At 25.0% G+C, this 22,248-nt stretch overlaps 1 protein-coding gene across 2 annotated transcripts; it reads left to right on the top strand.

The window, feature by feature from the left end:
• Positions 1-6,609: 6,609 nt before the first annotated feature.
• Positions 6,610-19,740, top strand: LOC145838264 (uncharacterized). 2 transcript variants are annotated; one of them, XM_082945829.1, is made up of 8 exons: positions 6,610-6,745; positions 8,661-9,135; positions 9,290-9,382; positions 11,137-11,340; positions 12,552-12,697; positions 13,697-13,805; positions 13,914-14,017; positions 19,070-19,740. In XM_082945829.1, the coding sequence occupies exons 1-8, from the start codon at positions 6,686-6,688 to the stop codon at positions 19,313-19,315; spliced, it is 1,437 nt and encodes a 478-aa protein (XP_082801955.1). In that variant the 5' UTR covers positions 6,610-6,685; the 3' UTR covers positions 19,316-19,740. The 2 variants fall into 2 exon arrangements, with proteins under 2 accessions (XP_082801955.1, XP_082801954.1); XM_082945828.1 differs by having other exon boundaries at positions 11,029-11,340.
• Positions 19,741-22,248: the final 2,508 nt, after the last annotated feature.

Below are 22,248 nucleotides of genomic sequence, written 5' to 3'. Positions count from 1 at the left end.
AAAAAATTATCTGAATTTTTATATACGTAAAAAATCAAAGTAGAAAAGAAAAAAGCTATTATTAAAAACTTCTTTCTCTTCTCTTAACTCAACTCTTTAGCACTGCGAGCGAGTTTTATTTATTTTTTTAACTTCCTAAAAGTATGTTCAAGTAATTCTTTTACAAGTACAAATCGTGATTTTATACATAATATTAGGGTTTAAAAAAAGTTTTACTATTTATTATTTACACTAAACGTAACTTACTTTTACAATAAGTAATATATGCGTTAAATAATGTTTTGAGTTTTCGTTTTTCTGTAATTCATATGTTACGAGTCCTATTTCTCACTGTAATGTTAATGACTAAGTATTAAATTAATACTTTTCAAACCTCAAATATACTTTTTATTTGAAATAGTTAAATAATCGACCGTCTTGGATTAAAATTTTATTATTTTTAATGCTTTTGATTTTTCCTGACTTTGTTATTTTATAAAAGTTGAAAATGATTGTATATTTTTTCCTAATTTGTTATATGAAACATTTTAATATGTATATGATAAACTTGTTACACGAAAAACTGATTAATAATTAACACTTATTATTAAGTATATGTCCTAAAACAATTTATTAAAGTCATCGAAAATACTATTCGCCTATTTTTATTATATTTATCGGAAAATTTTATATTCAGCAAAAAATACTAGTTGGAACAATTTACATTACTTTTTTATTCTAGGACCTATTATAAAAAAAAAAAATTTAGCTTTTAATCGTTTATTATTTTAAAGAACACATTACTAAGCTATTATTCCATAACCTATAACTTACTGTATGTAATTAAGTAATGAGTTTGTATATACTACAACTTTATTTTTTAATACTTTTTTATCATTATTTTTCTATCATAAACTTCACAAGAAGTTAAGTGAATTTTATTTGTTGCGTTATAGAAGCTTCCGAAAAACAAAAGCTTTAATCAAAAATTACCAAATCAGAAACCAAAACAAAATAACCTTTTAAAGTCGTTATTCGCCGAAAGATTCTAATAATGCTGCGATTAAAAACAATTAATTTTCTATTTATTCAAAACTTTTGTCCTTTAGTATGATTATTTTCATACTTTTCTATTAGCTAGTGTTAACAGCTGATTTATCAAAAATTAATTTTTAACTTTTTTATAAACTTGTCTAACATTTTTTTGAACTTAAATGGTTTTGATTTAAATCAGTCATTGACTTAACCTTAACCCAGTTTTTTACGCAGGATTTATACGCTACAAGTAAAATATTTTTTTATTTCGAAAAAAACGTTTTACGAGATTAATTTAAAAATATTTCAAAAAATACTGAGCATATTAAGTTCATCAGTTTTGAGATAAATTTAGTTAGTTGTTAATTAATTTCAAACATTTATTTGTTCGGTGTAAAAGTGTTAAAATTTTTAAAAAATAGTATTTAAATTTGTAAACCTACTTGAGGTATCTTAACAAGCTATTGAAAAAAAAAAAAATAATTGTTAGTTTTTAAAAGCTTTACTCTAAAAATGATAAAAATTTCAGAAAAATATGATAGTACATACTAGTTTAAAAACTAAAAGTTGTATAGAAATAATAAAATAATATTTGTGTTTAATCATTCTTTTTAGTTTGCACAATTGTTTGCAAAACATTTTTTTTTCTATATCTTAAAACTTTTTTTTTGGTTTTTATTAATATTTATGATTTTTCGTATAATGACTTCGCAAATAATTTAAACACAATATGTACACACCAAAATGTTAAATTAAACCTAAAAATATAAAACTAAAACACTATATCTATTTTCTAGATTAAATAAACCTTCTAAAAGATGAAAAAAATTATCAAAAACTTCTTTTTTAAAGCAATTTTTTCTTAAAAAACCAGTTGTTGACAATGGAACCACACCAACGATTTACTTGTGAACGCAAACATTTGAACTACAATCATCGTACTATAATTCTATTCATATTTATATGTATTTTTCCCACATTTTCCTAGTAAAAACATACAATGCTTCTTAAATAAATGTTTAATCAACAAATTTATTAAATATCTCACATTCGTATTTAAACTTCGTCTTTAAGTTGTTTGCTTAAACTAACAATATGATTTCTGTTTGATACGGTTTTTTTTTCTTTGTTGAAAAAAAGCTCATTTTTCAATTTTAATTTGATTTAAAAAAGATAGATCATTTTCAATTTTTTAATTTGGTAAGTTTAAAACAACTTTTTTTCAACAATATAAAACTTTTTATAGCTACTCTTATTTAAATGTTTTTCAAATTATACTATATTTTTTGGAATTTTTAAAGACTGTCTTTTTTAATCTGCTGATAACTATTATTCGAAATGTTTCTTACTTAAAATATTTATGGTATTTTTGTTAAAAGTTTGTTTTACATCTTTTTTTATAGAAAAATCTCTAAAAATGTTAACAAAGCAAAGCTTTGTATATTTATCTGGTGAAAAAAATATGCTTTATTTAAAAGTTAGTACGACAATATCATTTTTTCGGTATATAATAAATAAACATTATAACTTCTATATAGTTGTATTATTTTAATGTTATATAATGTTTTTTAGAATTCTAAAAGTTTTGTTTACAAAAGTTGAAAAAAAGACATAAAAACACTTAACAAGAACAAAGCTAAATAAACAGGCACATAATCAGTAAAAACATTCATGTTTCAAAATCAGGGATCCGTTGCTTTTTAAAAGGGTAACCTTTACTACAAAAAACTTTCGCAAGCTTGTTGGTATAACATAGTTTCGCAGGCTACCGTAGTTTTAAAAGTTAAACTTTAAATGAAAACTGTTTAAAAGCAAAGTTGTAGTTAAATGATTATAAAGTTAGCAATAATGTTTACTTAATTATAGGTTGGCTCAATTGGTCTACCGTCCTTCGTTTTTCAACCCCTGCTTTTTATAGGTAATTTATTATCTAATTATTGCTAAGAAAAGTATATCAAAATACAAAATTGTCTACTAAAACTGCTTTACAATACAGTTATTTAAAATGTGATAATATTAGCAGTTTTTCTATCAATATCCTTACTCTATATACATTAGTATACAATGGGTAAAAATGCATAAGTTTTATTATAGCATATAATTGAATTATATCTTTTATTTTTACTTTTGTATAAATATATAAAGAAATAGTTTTTGTTAGCCTTTAAACTGCAGTACTGAGTTACCAAAATACGTTGTAAAGTAAAATAACAACAAACACTTAAAACAATTAAAATGTTTTATTGTAGTCAACTAAATTTCTAACTATTGAAATAAAAACTTTTAAACTACAAGCTCGTGTTAAACTAATAAATAAAAAATTGTTGAATTTCTGTTAATTTCATTTTTTATTCAAAATGAGGTTTTTTGATGACAAACATAAAAAGAAGCAAAAAGAAGCGCAAGCTCTCAATAAAATTCCAATTTGTAATTGTTTTACGTTTTTTTTATTACAAATAGGTTAGGTCATAAATTACCTTTCATTTTACATGTTTCTTTAAATTCTTATTGCAACATCTTCTTTTTTATTAACATAGTTTTACTTGACTCACTTTTATCAATTTTACCTAAATCGTAAAACATCGATTAACTTTAATTACAAAACGGATTTTTTAGGTGTTGTTATAAAATTTTCATAGTAAATTAAGATTAGCTTACCTATAATCCTAAAACCACATTTCTAATTGGTCTAAGAAAAACCTAATCTATTTATAAAAATCATCAGACCGCTTTATATTTTTAATACTTCAATACATAGGAGCTAACGATCAAAAGTTAATTTTAAAAACACTGTAGTTTCCGCGTAAATGTATTCACTTAAGTTATGTTGGTTCTTACTTACGCACTTGTCTAGTTAAGTTCTAAACAATGTTATAGGGTAGTATACATTTTAATACTTTCATAAGTATGAGAGTGGTAGAAATCTTTTAGAAAGATAATTAAATGATTATTTATATACTAAAAACAAGATTTCTTAATCTTTTACAATAACTGAAAACTTTTGAAAAGTTTGTGGCTATTCTACCTAATTAGGTCACTCTTAATTAATTACTACACTTTGCTTATAATCAAGGCAGCATAAAACTCAGAGATTAAGTATCCAATATTTTTGTTGAGCTTGATAAAACTGTAATTTCTTAGTTACTGCTAGTTTTATCTTCTTTGCTAAAATCATTAACGTAAGATAATTTATTTCTTCTATACTTAAAGTTAATTTAACCACGATTTTTAGCGAAATAATAAAAAAAAAACTATGAAATATGGTGAACTACCTGTAGAAATAAATGTTTATTAATTATTTAAAATCTAAAAAAAATCTTTTAAATTTAGTCTTGGTTCTAAAAAATCTTAGCAACATTTTAACTGAAATTTAATAATAATTTTTGAGAGAAAGTTTTTATGAAAGTCTTTTTGATTTATAACAATAAATTACTGAAAGTGTAAAAAAATATGCTAACTAGTGGATTTATATTTGATAAAGTTTTATCAGAAACATAGACTTTAATCTTTAATTATTTTGAAACTTATATTTATGGAATTTAAATTTTTAGTAAGTAAAATAAAACGCCCTAAATTTATTAAGTTTACCTGTATTTTTTATTAGTTGAAGTTCGAATAAATTAATAAGTTTTGGTTAACAAAAAACTCTTTATCTAGTTTTTAACATTTAGTTTGTTAATAACATTAGTACGTAAACCTAATAATAATAAGGTTAGAGATGTCAAGTTACATCAAGTAAAGATTGTGAAGTACTATCCTAACAAAATCTGATAGTCAAACAGTGTTTTAATAACGCAAAGAAACTTAGTAAGTTTAAGTAAATTAAAGGGTTTTCAAAACTGCTTTTATAACTTTTAAGTAAAAGTTATTTTTAAACTTTATGTTGGATGTTCATAAACTAGTGTTCTTATAACCAAAAAACTTACTTTTTTATAAATAAAAGCTACAAACAAAAATAAAACTTTGAAGGTGTTATTTCGTATTATTAAGCTATGTTAAAACAACAGTACCAAAAAACATTTTCAAGTACATTTGACACCAACGTGTAAACGCAGTGTTTGTACAGTGTGTATATTTTCAAAATACTTATAGATATACACGTTAACATAGCGATGCAAAATTATTAATTTTTTGAGTATTATAAAAAATTAGTGTGCGATTAACCAACAGATGTAATAGTTTCTTTAGTTTTAATTGTTTATTAATAAGTATCTTCAGTATGGTTTGATCTTTTTTATGTACTTTATATAAAATTAAAGTATTTTGTATGTTATAAAGCTTTTGTTACTTTGTTTATTTAGCCATTTTTACAAAAAAAAAAACTATCAAAGGTATTAATATAAAACTGAATTTATGAATATAAAGTTTAATTTACTGTTAGCTCAAGTAGTAACAAAAACTAGTAAAATTTAATTCAAGCCTTAACTATAAATTGTGTTTAAAATTTACATTTATAAATAGTTCTCTAAAACCTAAACTTTGCGTTAAAATTCTGACAGCAGAAACTAATGTAACATCAAAGTATAAAATTTTTGTCGATTCAAAAACAAACTGTAAAACTAAATAATCATTAGATTATTAATGTTGTATAAGTACTTTTAAATCATACTTTTACTTTTACTAATCAAAAAATAAGTTGAAGTTATCAACTTGATCATTAGTTAAATACATTTTATGAGTTTTTATTTTAAGCTTTACCATAGCTTCGCTAAAGTTAGTTTTTTATAGAAAAAAGAGACATATATAGTTTTAAAACTTTTCTGAATAAAATAACATGTTTAAAGTTTAGTTGTTTATGTTTATTTTCATTATAACTAATAATATAAATTTTTAACTTGTATTTAAAATGCATAAAATTTTTAAACATAATTTAATTATTTTAAATTCAGTTTCCAATATATTGTCTAAACTTTAGAAAACTAACTTAAAGACTCTAAAGTATCAAAAAGCTTTTAGATTTTAAGAGCAGAGAATGATTTGGTTAAACTTTCAGTTCATTTAGGTTTTTTGTTTTTATACCTAGAACAAAATAACTAGCTAAATATTGTTCATAAATTTTTGGAAAAAATAAATAAAAAATACTACTAGAAAACATATTCTATTGTAAGCTGCTAAGTTATTAAACTTATTTTATCTAAGTGAGATTAATAAGATTTAAACCTAAATTTCAATCTGAATATTTAATAAGCGTTGTATTTTGTGTTTTTAAGTAAGATGCGGTTATAGAATTGATACTTTTATACATGTTATTGCTTAAGCATAACTTTGTGTACTTTTTTTTATCTATTACAATAAAAGTTCTAAACTTAGTAATAACTATTACAGATTTAGTTTTTGGACTATTAAAATTCTTACCAAAAATAGATGTACTTATAGTACTAATGAAAGTTAATCAATATTTGGGAATACTATTTATAAATTATTACACGAAGCGACATTAATTTAATAAAACAAAATATCCTACAATATGAATTACTAAAATAGTGCTGTTTTTATAAAAATTATTAACTTCTATAGATAAATTAAAAGTAATTTACGTAACTACTAATTTATATATACTAGTAGTCAAGTATTTGATTTTTAATGTTTTTAGTTAGTTTACAGAACGAGTTAGTTTTGTTAACTACCATCTTAAATAAAATTAGTTTTTATCAAATAGAACTTGATAAAAATGAAAGCATTCTTGAGAATTCTATTAAAAGTGTTACTACTTATTACGATATTCGTGAATGTGAGTTATGGTTATAAACTAACTTTTTTAATTAAAGTACGAAAGATTTTCAACTAAGTAACTAAGTAACAGTTTTATACCGCAGTTAGAAATTATACAAAATAAAATAACAATTTGAAAATTATTAAAGCATGTTCAGACGTTCATACTATACTAATAAGTAAAATAAATACTTCAATATCAAAAAAACAAGTTTTGTATAAATAGAAATAAATATGATACAAAGTTTCAGATGTAAAAGAAAAAATATAAAGAAATAAAACTAAAAACTAACATAAAATGTAATGTTTCACATATTTGCAACTAATTAAGTTAATTAATAATAATTTACATAATTTTTTGAAAAAAAAATTTTCTCACTTGTCTATAACATTTTAATAGGATTAGAAAAACAAGTTTTAATAATAAGCAAACATTAATAAAATTCAATTAATACTCTTGTAATTTAGAGGTTTTGTTCACTTTTTAATACCCTTTCACAAATTTTTGTATCAAAAATAAGTTTATTTTCATGATCTATACTTTCAATTTTTCTTAAATAAGTTCTACTTTTTATATAGTAGTTTTTTATAAAATTGCTGATTAAAGTTTCAAAGTTTTGTAACTTAATACTAAAAGATATTCATAAATATAAAAAATCTTTTTTTTTTACTTCACCTAGTAATTACTAATTTTATATCTACAACTGACTAAGTTTTGTTATTATGTATTAACTAACACTTTTAGTCTATTGTTCAATCACAATCAAAATATATAAATATCTTTTATTTCAAGCTTGTAAATTCCTTGCTTTAATTTTTGTTTATTTTCTAAATAAAACTAATTGACTTGATAAATTCATTAGGAAAAAGATCATTTATGTGTTTTAATTGTTACCATTTTCTTCTTTTAAAAACGTGATGTTTTATTGTTACCAAGTTAATTTTTTATAAAGTTTTATTTAGAAATAGTTTAAGTGCAGTAACCTGCCGCTTAGGTACGCACGGCCGGCTAGGTACTCACTTTTTAGTCTAAAAATGCTATGTCAAAAATGCAATTTTTCTTTTATTAAAAAACAAACCTAAAAGTAGTAATACAAAGGTATTATATTATAAAATAAGTTATAATGTATAAAATTTATATAATACAAAAACTTAGGGAACAAGATAAAAAATTATGAACTTACATATTGTATATCAAATCTAGTATTAAAAACAAACATGTTACAGTTTGTTCATTTAACAAAAACAAAGAACAGTGCAACTTAAATTTGCATACCCCATGAAAATATGTGGTTTGAATATAACTGTAGAATATACATACATAAATATGTCAATACATACATAAGTAAGTATTCTAGATTTCTAATATCTTCAGCGAAAATTTTTTGTTACAATGGTGAAAGATTTTTGTTTTTATGGTGAAAGTTGTTGTTTTTTTTTGTGTGATAGTCGTCTGTCAACTTTGGTAGCGTTTAACATGTTTGTATTCAGCTTAATGTAAGTAAATAAAGATCAAATTTTCTTAGGTTCTGGTTGGGTACGCACTTTTGCGCTGTGTTCAAAGTGTGTACCTAAGCGGCAGGTTACTGTACGTTATTAGAGCAAAACTTGTTAACTAAATGGTCTAAAACTTTGTTTTAAACTTTTTTTTCTACCTAAATTTTATCTTTTAAACATAAAGTTGTTATTACTCTTAAATCTAAATTCATCTCTTATTGATTAATGTTTTTATTTTATTTCACAAAGACTTTGCATATAATGATTCACCTAACGTAAACAACTCTTTAGATGTAGTTATTAGTTTCCAATCTTTTAAAGATTAATTTAGTATTTTAGCTACAACAAATAGTAGGTTGACAAAGTTAACAACATTAAAGTTGCTTATTTTTAACAAAATTTTTGAACTAATTTTTAAAACAAAATTATATTTGTAGAGTTCAGAAATACACGAAGCCGGTGATCACGGTCACTATGAGCATCACCATGGCGACTATAAGTACCACGACGACCATCACAACTACCACCACGATGACCACCACAACATCCATCATTCATCACACGATGACCATCACAATGACCATTATGATCCTCACAAAAATCATTATGATCACCATGAACAGCAACATGATCATTTTGAGCACCATGAAGTCCTAAAGGAGTACCTTAATGACCATCAAAAGCACCATACTGACCAACATAATCAGAAAGCTAACCAACACGAACACCATACTGACCAACATAAACTAAAAACTGACCATCTTGAGCACCATAGTGACCATGGTCAACATGACCTTCTAGATAACCCTATAAACCATTACTTGCATCATGATGATCACCATCATGAAGACGACCTGACGCCAATGCAGCGGAAAATCAAAGAAATGACAGCTTCTAAAGATTCATTAGGAGGTAAATTTTAAAGGTGTATCAATAAGCGTTAGGATTACATTTGACAATCGTCTAATTTTTACTTAATTATTTTTATAAATATACAGTTGCTAAAGGAATACTTTTAGTTATCAATTTCCCAGTTTAAATTTACAAAACTCTTTTAAAATTAAAGATCATCATCACTTTCATCATGATCATGAAGAAGAGTTGTCTCCGATGCAGAAAAAGATAAGAGAAATGGTGGCTTCTAAAGCTTCACCAGAAGGTAACTTTCAAACAATACATTTTTGGATAAGTAGAGATAATAATGGTTTTTTGACTTCTAATTAATTAGTTAAAAAAGTTAGCAAACGTTGAAAAGGTTAAAATTAATTATTATTTTTACAAAATTAAGTTCTTCAAAAATAATTGTCAATTTAAAAAAGCTCTGAAGAACCTTCTAGGTGAAACAGCGTAAGCTTGAATTGACAATTAATGAATAAATTATATTCAATAAGTTCTTAAAAAGTTGTACTAGAATTATAACAAACTAAAGTTTTTTTTAAGACAAAATATGTAAAGTTTATAAAGTTTAAAACTATTTACAGTAAAATTTAAATGTTTAAATACTTATTTCGAAATATAACTTGCAACTATAGTTTAAAAGCTTCATTGAAGAAGTAGTTTATTTAAATTTATAAGTCTTATTAAAGTTAGTAAGTTAAACTTTAATTTGGTTATATTCAAAAAAGTAAGAACAGGCTGTTAAACTAAATTGACTTTGTATAACTGATTAGTTTTGAAATGTAGAAGTATACATTTTAAATGTCATTATTAATTATTCTGAAACGGTTGTTTTATTTTTCTGACGGACCTGCTTACTTGGGTCTAAATAGTTAAATAGCCTACGTTATATTTCAAGCTTATTTACAGATAAGATTTGAAAGTATAACGTTTCAAAGCTCGAAATTGGTTTTATATATAAAAAAAGTATTTAAACATACTATTTTTAAAATTTATTTTTGATAGGTACTTTTTACTTTTTTACCGTTGACTGATTTTTACAACAAATCTACTTATTCAAGTATTTTATTACATGTGACAAAACTGTTTGATTAATCCTTTAAAAATTATTACTTTTAGTATATTATTCTTATTATTATCTTTAATATATTATTCTTTACAAAAATATTTTTTACTAAATTCGTTATTTTACAAATATTGAAATAAATTTTTATAAGATTTTCCTTCTTTTGATAATGGCATACACTAAATTTTTTGAAAAAATACTTAATAGAAAAATTAAAAAGACTTTAAATAGTTAGAGAGACGATTTTGAAATACTAGACAACAAGGAGGCGATAACTAGTAAGGTGACACTAGATGTCCTTGGATTTATAACGAATTGTATAAAAATTTAAGCGTTATTTAAAAAAAGATTTGAAATTTTTACTAAATATTCTGTGTTTTGGTACTAAAGGGGGAGATAATTTATTGTTTTTTTAAAAGAGGACAATTACAAAAATTTATTTTGGAAAATCCTGCTCTAGACAGTATTGCAATTTAAAAAACTATTTATAAACTGTTATATTTTTACAAAGAGTTGTTTAAACCAACTATTAAAACCAAGAACTATGTTTTGTATCGTCGCTAACCATATTGTGAACTACAGGTGTGTACAATTAAAAATAGTTAAAAACATATTAACATAAACATACATATTTGTAAAAACACATTTAACATTTCCTGCTTAGACTAAAGTAGTTTATACATATTAAAAGTTGTCTTTTTTTTATTACTATATCTACAAAATGATTTTAACACAGTTTTAACACGTTTAGTTGTTTTATATTTCCTACAACTGTACGTTTTTTTTTCTTTATAAGAATTAGGTTTATATTATTAAACTAAGCAAATTTCAATTTTAAACAGTTCACAACAAGCTAAAAGATACTCTGAAAAAGAATAAATTGAATAAAGACTTTAAGAAAGTTAACTTTATCAATAAAAAAGCTCATACTTTTTCTCCAACTTCAACAAAAACTCACAAGCCATTCGTTAGAAACGCTCAAACACAAAGTAAAACAGAAGCTAAAAAGGAAACAGACGAAAAAGAAAAGACAAAAGTTTCAGATAAAAGTAAAAAACATCCGACAGCAGACGAGGTATATTATAAAGATCATTGCCATATAAAAGAAGAGGATGAGCTTCACCAACTACCAGCAAATCTAGAAAATAGAAAGTGTAAGTTTGTGCATTATAATACTAAACTAATAAGGTTATAATTATACTGTTAGTTTTATTTTAATTGACACTTACCAGTTCTTTATATGTTTAACTACATTTTATTAACACTAAAATTTGAATCTATCTAATCGGTAAAGAAGTTTTATTAAATGCTGATACGTTATAAGATAAACAGTTATTTTTCAAACAAAAAGTAACTAGCTGTTTTTTTATGCTAACTACTGACATAGATAATTTAAATTAATAGGTAGTTTTTGGAATTAACTTTTTATAAAAACTAACTTTAAAGTAAACTTTTTTTTATTGTATGTATAAAATTTATACAACAGTACCTCATTAATTTCTTTAAATATTAACTATGATTAATTTTTAGAAAATAGTTGCATAAATGTTTTAAAATGTATTAGCCATATATATGTATATATATAAACTTATAGTTTAAAAGTTTTTTGAAATACTATTGCTTTTTAAGAAACAATATTATTAGTCAAATGTGACGATACATTTTATCTAATTATTCTTATGTAAGCATTCGTAGTTTTCCTTTTTCTAAAAAAATTATCAAACGACAACTTTAGCAATCAAAAGCTTATGAAAATAATCAAACCAGAGTTTAGTTTAGCAATTTGAAAGTTTTTAAATACATACTATAAACTTTTTAGTAAACGTCAAAGTCCTAATACGTAATGCTTTAAAAACTTTGTAAAAATACTTGTTAGACTTATTTTGGTTCCAACATCGACAAATATCTACATGTTCAGAAAAATTTTAAAAACATTAACACTTGAGTGCATAAAAGTTGTTCTAAACAGAAATTATCAATGTGTCGTGTTATATATTTTCAAAAAAAAAAGTTAATTTAGTTTACTATCTTTATCAATAATATTATAGACAACTTAATAATGATAGATGTGCGAATACTTATAGATAAATACGGTTTTTGTACCTTAATAAAAGCATTTATGAAGCAAAATGCTTTGTTTAAACTAGTTGTATACTTCACTTTTTAAATTTGAAAAATAACTGGTTGTATGAAACTCAAGCTCTTTTTTAAAGCATAAAAACATTTTTTTATAAAAACATGATTTTACATTGACTCCGACAAATAAAATTAAAAAAATAAATGAGCTAATCTAAACTAGTTTGACGTCTTCATAGAGCTAAAAAACTCGACTGAATTTCTTAACATGCAATAAATTTTCACACAGTAACTAGGGAAAGAGCATTGAAGTCACATTGGTGGGAATTCGGTCAAGACATCATGCTCCAAAGGTTCACTGTTTTACTTCCGTATGGGGACCATTGTTTTCATCAACCCGTTTTTGCAAAATCTAAATTCATCTGCTTTTTTAAGGTTCAAAACTTTTTTTCTCCAATACGCTTAAGATTTGTCCAAAGCGTTTTTGATTGACACATAAAATCTAAGCTACTTGTCTATAAGCATGGATAATTTATATTACTTTCCTGATACTTAATGAACCTACAGCAGCAAAATTAAGTGCATGAGCTTATTTATATTAAAATATTTACAAACTTATTATTTATTCATTAAACTATTTGATTGAAAAATTAAATTCGTTAAGTATTAATACAAAACAGTAATAAGTCAAACTTAAAACCATTTATATTTTCTAGCAAACTAAATTAGATGTATTTAATATTAAATTCAAGTAATACATATGAACTGCTTTTTGGTGCACAACAACTAAAATTCAAACATTTCAAATTCTTAAATTTTTGAGTTATTGTAATTTGTCTCTTTTCATAAAAATTTCCTTTCAATTTTTTATTCTGTCATAACCTTACCAACTGGACCTTCAAGTGTATTTGAAGTTTGATTAATCTTTTTATATATAACTAAAAAAGTTTTTAGATTTAGTATAAAGCTCTATTTTCAATTCAAACTTTAAAACTTAGTTATCAAAACAAAGTTTTACTCGTTTGAAATAAATCAAACAAGATCACCAATTGATTAAAATTATTCTATTTGTTAAAATTTTATTCGACTGATGATCTCGTTTGATTCATTTTAAACGAGTGGAACATTGTTTTATTGATAAAATTTTAAAATTTGAATTCATCATTCTCATTATTATTAAGCCGAGAATTTATTGTGATCTATAAAGAAAAAAGCACATAAAATTCTGTTTTTAATAAATACTAGTTATATTTTTAAATAAAACTTAAAAATACTTTATTTTTTTCTATCCTAACTTTATTAATTTTATCTTCTAGTACTGTTTTGTTTTTAAGTTATAGTTACTTTTGAAAGTATTGCCTACTTTTTTTAGAGAATTTGTTTTGTTTAAGTTTGAATTTTCCTAATTTAAATTGTCTTATAACACTGTTTCAGGATTACAATAGAGAACCTATTTTGGCCACATTATTCGATTCAAAAAGCAACAACATCCATAGAGAATTTAGCGAACATGGAAACTTAACAGCAACTCCTAAACATGCAGGTTTATTTTTACTGTTAAAATAAACTACTGTTTAACTTAGTCTATTAAAAGTATTAAAATAAGAGAACATAAACTAAATTTTCTGACACTCTTTAAAACAAACAACAGAAAATTATCATGTCTGCTTTAGAAACCAAAAGTATTACACTAGAAAGCTTTTCGTCATAGTAGAAGTAGAAGCACAAGAGAAAATGGCTCTTCCGTCTTTAGTTGTTAGTATTAAGTTATTTAAGATAAAAAAAATAAAACACTTGTATTATTCGTCTAAATACTTTGTGTTTTTGATAATGATATTGGGTATTATAGACCTATGTTTTCTATTAAAATAATAGTTCGCATATATTTTTATTACATGGTAATAGTTTAGGATGAAGATATAGCTTATGAATTATGATGTAATGTAAAACTTTTTTGACGAAACAACATTTTTAGAAGACTGTTCTATTTAGTATTTCCTTGATTTCCACTTAAGCTACTATTTTGTCATTTTTTACTGTAGTGATAGTATTTAGTTTGTTTTAATTAGTTTTTAATCACCTTTTATTAATTTTGTAAGTTGATAAGCAGCTCTGCATCTTCAAATGACGAGTTAACATAACATTTTTTGCATAATTATTTAATGTATAAAACTGGACTGTAATTTATTTCTAAAATTAGATCGAATTTTTGCGTTACAGTAACCTGTCGCATCTTTAAGTACTCGTGACGTTACGCATTCTCGTTTAGTTATGCATTTTAGAATTCTAAAAAAATTAAAAATTTAAAAAAAATTTTTTTTTAATATTGCACAAATTAGGTTTATTGTATATTATTAATTTAAAATATGTTTGTAAATGCTAACTCACCTATCTTTAACTTTCGACTTAGTAAACTTATGTTCCTTGACTAATTGATAAACATTTAGTTAAACCCCAGTATATCAGAAATTTTGTTAACAATGAGAGATAAAATTAAAATTCTGAAAGAAATATGATTGTTATAAATAATGAAAGTTTAATGAAATAATGAGAGTTTAAAACTAGTGATGTACCGGACCCACAATTTCGGGTCCGGCCGGACCCGGATCCGGACTTTTTTTTCAAATTAGAATCCGGCCGGAACCGGATCCGGACTTTTTTTTCAAATTAGAATCCGGCCGGAACCGGACCCGGACTTATTTTTCAAATTAGAGTCCGGCCGGAACCGGATCCGGACTTTTTTTTCAAATTAGAATCCGGCCGGATCCGGATATCAGACAAAAATGGCAATATCCGGCCGGACCCGGATAGTGAGTCCGGTACATCACTAGAATAAACTAGCCTGAGTCAGAATGAGGTTTTTAAAAACTGAAAAAAAAATACTTTAATCTAGTAATAAGTAGAACAGCTAGCCACAAGGTTTACAAATTTAGGTGTTTTTTACAACTAAATATCTGAAATCAAGTTCTTGAACAAAATACACTAGAAAATTACAAAATATTGAAAACTGGATCAGCTCAATCTTATTCAAAATCTAAAAGAAAACTAGCCTGCGTTTTTGTAAAAAACTAAACTAGCCTGAGGCAGTCCAAGATTTTCTAAAATTCCAAAAATAATTCAAACTAGCAGGGTTGCCACTGTTGAAGTCAATAAAACTAGCTAGAGTGAGTATAAACAAGCCTGAGTCAGAATGAGGTTTTTAAAAACTGAAAAAATTACTTAAATCTAATAATCAGTAGAACAGCTAGCAAAGGTTGACAATTTAGTAGTAAAGTTGTTACTGATTGTGGTACACTTAACTTATTAGTACTACCCATCATAATTTAATCATACCTTATTTAATTAATATCTAACAAATACTAAATTCTAACTGAGACTACTTTCTCTAAACAGACACGACAGTTTTGAGTGATGAATATTTTATATATCAAGAAATACTAGCATATACAAAATTATAAATTACTTTGGTAACATTTTAAAAACTGGAAGCTATTTAAATCTATATCAAAAGACTTAAAACAAAAAAATAAAAATTTGATAAAACTTTTAGTAAACAAGAAACTGAAAAATTTTTAATAAACTATTAAACTATAAACCTGGCTTAAATATTTAAACAATTAAACACCTGTTGAAATATTCACTTTTAAAACAAAACACTACTTACAATAAGCATTCACAAAAACGTTCAAGATATTTGTTGCTTCAAGCTACACACATAACTAACTAACTGCTTACACATAAACTGCCTGTCATGTTCTGAGGTTTTGTTGCATCAGTATTTAGTTTGAAACATTTTGTCATATGATTCTCATTGGCTCGTACATTCAACCGTTTTAACTCTAAATATTCTCTGAGCTCAACTTTAAACAATAAATAATGCAAGTATTCATTCCAAAGTTTTCAATTTTACAACATATGTAAAGAGTTGCATTTCATGAAATGTTTATTTCATAGTTTAAATGTAAACAAATGTAAATTAGTCACGTGGACAAAATGAGCCAATCACGGTAGGTGTTTAAGTTTAACTGACGAAAATGACTCTTATTAATTTACACAGGGTTTGTTTTAGAAAAAACACTTTTCAGTATGCTCTTTTTTACTAACTAGATCCGGGTCCGGCCGGATCTCTGTTAGGATCCGGCCGGACCCGGATCCGGACTTTTTTTTTAAATTGGAATCCGGCCGGAACCAGAGCCGGACTTTTTTTTCAAATCAGAATCCGGCCGGAACCGGATCCGGACTTTTTTTTCAAATTAGAATCCGGCCGGATCCGGATATCAGACAAAAATGGCAATATCCGGCCGGACCCGGACCCGGATAGTGAGTCCGGTACATCACTATTTAAAACACAAATAAGTCATACAACACTCTTGCCCTATATATAAATAAACATCTAAAAAAGAAATATAATGAAACTTCCTAGCAAAAAGTAGCAGTGATACGTAATAAATGTACTTAAACTTAATAAAATATTATAATAGTAATAATTATAATATTAAGGAGCTTACACTTAACAAAAAGCTTAACTGTTTTTTTATTAAATATATCACTAATTTTCATTTGACGTTTTTTTTAGTTTGAAATCTTCTTCTGTATCACTTGCTTTGCACAGCAAGCGTTGAAATTTTTCGTGCGCATTGCCTTTAATTCTTCGTAATGCTAACTAGCACCAGTTACAGCTTTGAAAGAACACATCTGCGCGTTAAAACTGATGGTCTTCATTAACATTGGTTTAAAACCCTCGAACTCAAATTCTTCTTCTTGCTCTGAAAAATATTTTTCATCAGTTTCAAGATCTTTGAAGTTCCAGGCATGTTTGTGGAATTAACTTCACTGTTTGCTGCTTCAACTTCCTCTAAAACACTTTCTAAGAATTATTCAGTTGTCAATATAAAAAAACAGCTATTAAAGTAAGTATATTTGGCACCTCTCGTATCTTTACGATCTCTCGTATCTTTACGCATTTTTTCTGTGGACACAATGTGCGTAAATAAGCGAGAGGTTACTGTATTTTGAAATTTTCCTATCTTAATTAATTTTATGATAACAATACAACTTTTAAAAAGTTACCACTACTTTTATGTAAAACAAAATACTTTTCAAATAAAAAATGAATTAGTTAAACTTTAATTCATTATATGAATCACATTTGATAAGGCTTGTTGTACTAGAGCAAATAAAGTAATACTAGAGTAAATGAAGCTGAATTACTTATTAGTAAAGCATTTAGATGTATGCAGTAAAAAAGGTATGATTAAGGTGTAAGAAACCTAAAACTTTCCAAAAGGATATTAAATGACTAAAGCTTCTTTTGATGTTAGCTAGGTTGTGTTATGTATAGATTTAAACAAGACTTTTTAGCAGTTTAATTTTAAGTGTTATTTTAAGAATATAGATAAATTTCATGAACATTAAACAAGATCTTCTAAAAGGAACTTTTCCATGTCAAACTATAATAAGCATAAATCTTTAGCATATCAGGCTAGTAAACTATGTACATAACTTCCAAATAATTTAAAATACTAGGGCCATCTTGAAAGTTACCAGGTTGATCCAAAAGATTTCATAGCTATAAAACAACTGAACAAATAAAATATAAGTAGGTTGCAATGGGTAAAATATCTTTATATATTTTGAGAAACTGATTATATTAACTGTATACTAAAGAGTAGTCCTCACTGAGTATATTAAATGGGTTATAATGACTTTGATCCAGTCTAAATTTTAAAAAATATAGTTATATTATTGTTATATTCATGGTAGTATTATTTTTTTATAAATTAATACTTCTTTGTGTAAGTATGCTTACGATGTGTTTGATATTAATGCTTCAAAACATTTTAATAGTTAAATTATCAGCTACTACTACTACTGTTAAAAGGTAAAAAACAATATAAGTTTATTTTTGTATTTTTTTCCTTTTTAGAAATAATTTATTATATTAAACAGTCAACGTGAATTTTTGTTAGTGCTTGTTGTGTGGTTTATCTTATTGTAATTGAATGTATAGGTATAAATACGTATTTACAGTTGCGTTGTAAGTATCTGTTAGTATATAGTATACAAAAAAAATCTCTCCAAACGTATAAAACTTAACATTAAAATTTTAACTATTTTCACAAATTAAAACAATTACAAAGCCTAACTATTTTAAGCAAATATTTGTTGTACTATTCTTTTCATGCTAAGCTATTCTGTAACATTCTGCTTTGATTTTTAATTATGTATGTTTTTTTTTTCTTATATCTTCATTAATTTAAAAATCAACTTTTTAAAGATAATATAATTTTCTTATATTTTGCACTTTATAGCTCAAGTAGTTAAGTAAAAAAGTCGTGTGTAGCTCGATGACCGAAAGGCTTCTCTATACTAGGTCTTTTGACCACATTTTTGAGCTTTTATTTTTTCATAGAGTTTAATAAACTTACTTACTAAGATTTTTTTTAAAGTATGATACAAATAAAATTTATTTATTACTTGTAGTATGGTATTAAAATTTAGGGCTTGTCCTAGATACATTTATATTGCTTTAATGTTTAAAATAACATCATGTCTTCAAGTATTATCAGGTTTTGTTGTATGAAATTTATACTAATTAATAAAAGTTAAGGACTATCTTAAATATTATATAACTTAACCTGCATTTTTTTTATAATATTGAGAATTCAATGCATCTAAAATTACTATGCATAATTTTTAGTGTACATTTTAACAAAATCATACATTAAATTCATTTTACAAACAAAAAAGCTACTTTTTTCACAACTAAGTATCTTTTTTTTATATAACTTACACTTTACTTTTAAGAAATCAGAAAACCGCCTTTCCACATGGATCCGACGTATACAAGCAATATTACAGTACAGAATCACGTGCTCTACAATTGAAACAAACTTCCAAGAAGAGTTTCTTAACATTATGGAACAAAGGAGTGTGTGTTTGACGATAGCAACATTTTTAGTTTTGCTAATTCAAACATACTTCATTCATCATTTCTTCGACCAACCTAACTCAAATCAAATAACTTCTGTAGCTTACCGTATGGGAGTTTAAAAAATTGTAAAAGATTAATAAGTAATGTCAATTAAAACTTTTCAATGTCAATTAAGCTTATTTTGAATTTTTAGTTTTATTTCTTAAACGTATTAGTAACATATGTATAGTATGTTGTTATAAATAAACATATAAACAATATGAGCTTTTTGTGTTCTTTTTCTTTTTCGTCTCTTTGATATGTGTCTTTCAGTTTAAGTGGCCCAGTTTTTGATGCTTGAGTCCATCGTAGGACACTAAAGTTGTAATAACAATTAGTTTTTATGTATGCAAAAACTATAGTGTTTTAGTAAGCTTTGTCTTTTATTTAAAATATTATTAGCAAAAATAAACAAAATTTAGTGGTTTCTTTTTGTTTGACAAAAAATGAATGTTTTATTTTCTTTTCTGTAATATTTCGTGAACTATTAAAAGCAAACTAAACCGTTGAAGTATTATCAGTATGGTTTTTATTAAGAAATTTTACACTTATCCAATTTTATTTTTAATAAATGTCTTTTAACCGTACCTGTAAAAGATCAAGGTCGAAATCATGCTTAAAAAGATTAACCTACCATTGTTTAAACTTTCCTTACTTTAATCTTTTTTTTTTATTCAAATAGCATCACTTTAAAAGCCTTTAAAAATTCTTAATACATTGTTCAAAAAAGAAGCATCAGTTGAAAATAATGTATATAAGTCTATATAAAAACTGTAAAAGTAAATTTTAGAACATTGTTACAAGTTTTACAGCTTTTAGTGTAGTTTTTAGACATGAAAAAAATTATTTAAATGTAACAACCAAAAAATAATACTTAAAACTAAGAGTTATAAACAATAGATATTTAAAAATATATATTTATATCAAAAGTTATCAAAAGGACAAACTAACATTTTTTAATTTTCTTAGTTACATCAATTTTAGTTTTATTTAGTTTTATTTTCTAGTAAAACGGAGATTATATAAACTATATTATGTGATAATACTATCACTTTTCAACATAAACTCTTCTACGAATCATTGCTAAATAAAAAACAAACAAAGAATCAGTATTGAAAAGTATTCTATGAATTCTACTCCACTAACTTATACTTTTAACTCAGTTGTAAAATGCTATTTATTATTAAAACTAACTCATATCCTGCAATATGGCAAGAATTTCGTTACATTTAAGATAAAACCAAGTGACAATTTATGATATATTAGCTTAATTTCTTTGTTTTATACTTTTTTTTATTATTTTTTTTATGATTTTTTAACCTAAAAAATACAGCAAATAATCATGTAATGTTAATAAACTTCAAAAACAATTAGTTCTACTTTAAAGTTTTATATCGATTTAAGTTAAGTATAATTTTACTACAGTTTTAGGTCGACCTGAAATTACTAAATTATTTTTTTATTTCATACTACAGTCAAAAATGTAAAATTTCTAAAAAAAAAAAAATAATTTTTTAAAATTAGATAAGATAGTTTTACTGTAAGCATATAAAGCTTAAAATAAAGTTTTTACAAGCTTAAAAAGGATTCTTCAAAAATTAATTAATAAGGAAAAAGTCAAAACTAGTCAAACTCTTGCAATAAAAACGTTACTTAAACTTGACCTTTAGAAATAAATAACGATATAGATTTTTGTAACTTAAGGAATCAAAATCTAGTATACAAAACAAAAACGATATTGAAATTAGAATAAGAAGGAAAATTTCAAATTTCATGTTAAAATAAGAGGAAAAACAAACAAATTTTATCCAAAAAAATAAGGAAAAAAGATTCTAATTAGACACTAGTATCATTGTTTCAGCTTTCTTCAGTAAAGCTAAGGTGTGTTTAAATTCCATGAGCACTAGATTCCACTAAACGACCATCAACACCAATTCAAATGATCTAAAGTGCTAATAAAGTTAAGCACGTTTCATTGGTATAGCGGTTCATCGTGACTATTTTGCCTAATGAGTACAAAACCTGGTAGCAGAATGTTTAATGAACAGTTGATGATGGTCTTACAGTGCATTTAATTGTTTTTAAATAAAAAATACATCAAATTAATTACTTCTAATGGTTGTTAGAAAGCAAATAAAAATAAAAATATCCAAAAACATGAAACAGAAAACTTTTTATTAGAGATGACAATCTTTTCCTTTTTCATCAGTTCGCTCAAAGACTGGCAAGTCTTATTTAAGACATTACTTACTCAAAATAGCTAAAAAGTCATCCGTTTACGCCTAAACTACCTCTTTAAATATCCTTTTCTAACAAAAGCGTAGTTTTTTTACGAATGGAACAATTAAAAGTAAGGAACTTTTATCATCATCAAACAAATACATTGTTTTAAACATAAAAACTATCAAATGTTTTTTTTTTATGTACTCAAAATTTACAACTTTTATCCATTATAACAGGGGTCCGCAGGTATTTGATGGTCGCGGGCCAAACTTCAAAAACAAAATGTTTGCGGGCAGCAATCGAAGTTTCAGTTTTAACTTCAAAACATCTAGTGTAAGTTTCAAATTTTTTTATTCGAGGGCCGCACTTTTTTCATGGGCTGTATGTGGCCGGCGGGCAACATTTTTCCGACCTCTACATTATAAGAACATGGTCGCAGTACGAAACTAAAAAAAAAATAACTGTTTTCAGTATCAGTTTTAAGAGAACCTGATTAGTGTTAAAGACTTGCTATAAGTAGAATCTTTTTAATGATAAAACGTATCATATAACTTTAAGAAAACAATTTTGATACCATATACAAAATGCAGTTCAACACAAAGTTTGGTCATTGTACTTAGTAACGCAATAAAACAAAAGCTTCATAGCGAATGTACTTGAGCACATCTGATTTCACTCATACACGGTTCATCGTGACTATGTTTACCTGATAAGTTCGAAACCAGTATCGCAGCTAATCACATGGGCTATTGTTGATGGTAAAATTAAGGAATTATCAAAAACTTATAAG

This window comes from Thalia democratica, chromosome 6 (genome assembly GCF_965202585.1).
Source record: "Thalia democratica chromosome 6, ktThaDemo2.hap1.1, whole genome shotgun sequence".
NCBI classification, from domain to species: domain Eukaryota; kingdom Metazoa; phylum Chordata; class Thaliacea; order Salpida; family Salpidae; genus Thalia; species Thalia democratica.
This window is presented reverse-complemented; position numbering and strand designations above follow the sequence as displayed.

Coding starts and splice junctions, on each gene's coding strand:
- LOC145838264 (XM_082945828.1), top strand. CDS start 6,686: ATGAAAGCATTCTTGAGAATTCTATTAAAAGTGTTACTACTTATTACG. Junction 9,136..9,289: donor TTCTAAAGATTCATTAGGAG/GTAAATTTTAAA, acceptor TTAAAATTAAAG/ATCATCATCACTTTCATCAT. Junction 9,383..11,028: donor TTCTAAAGCTTCACCAGAAG/GTAACTTTCAAA, acceptor AATTTTAAACAG/TTCACAACAAGCTAAAAGAT.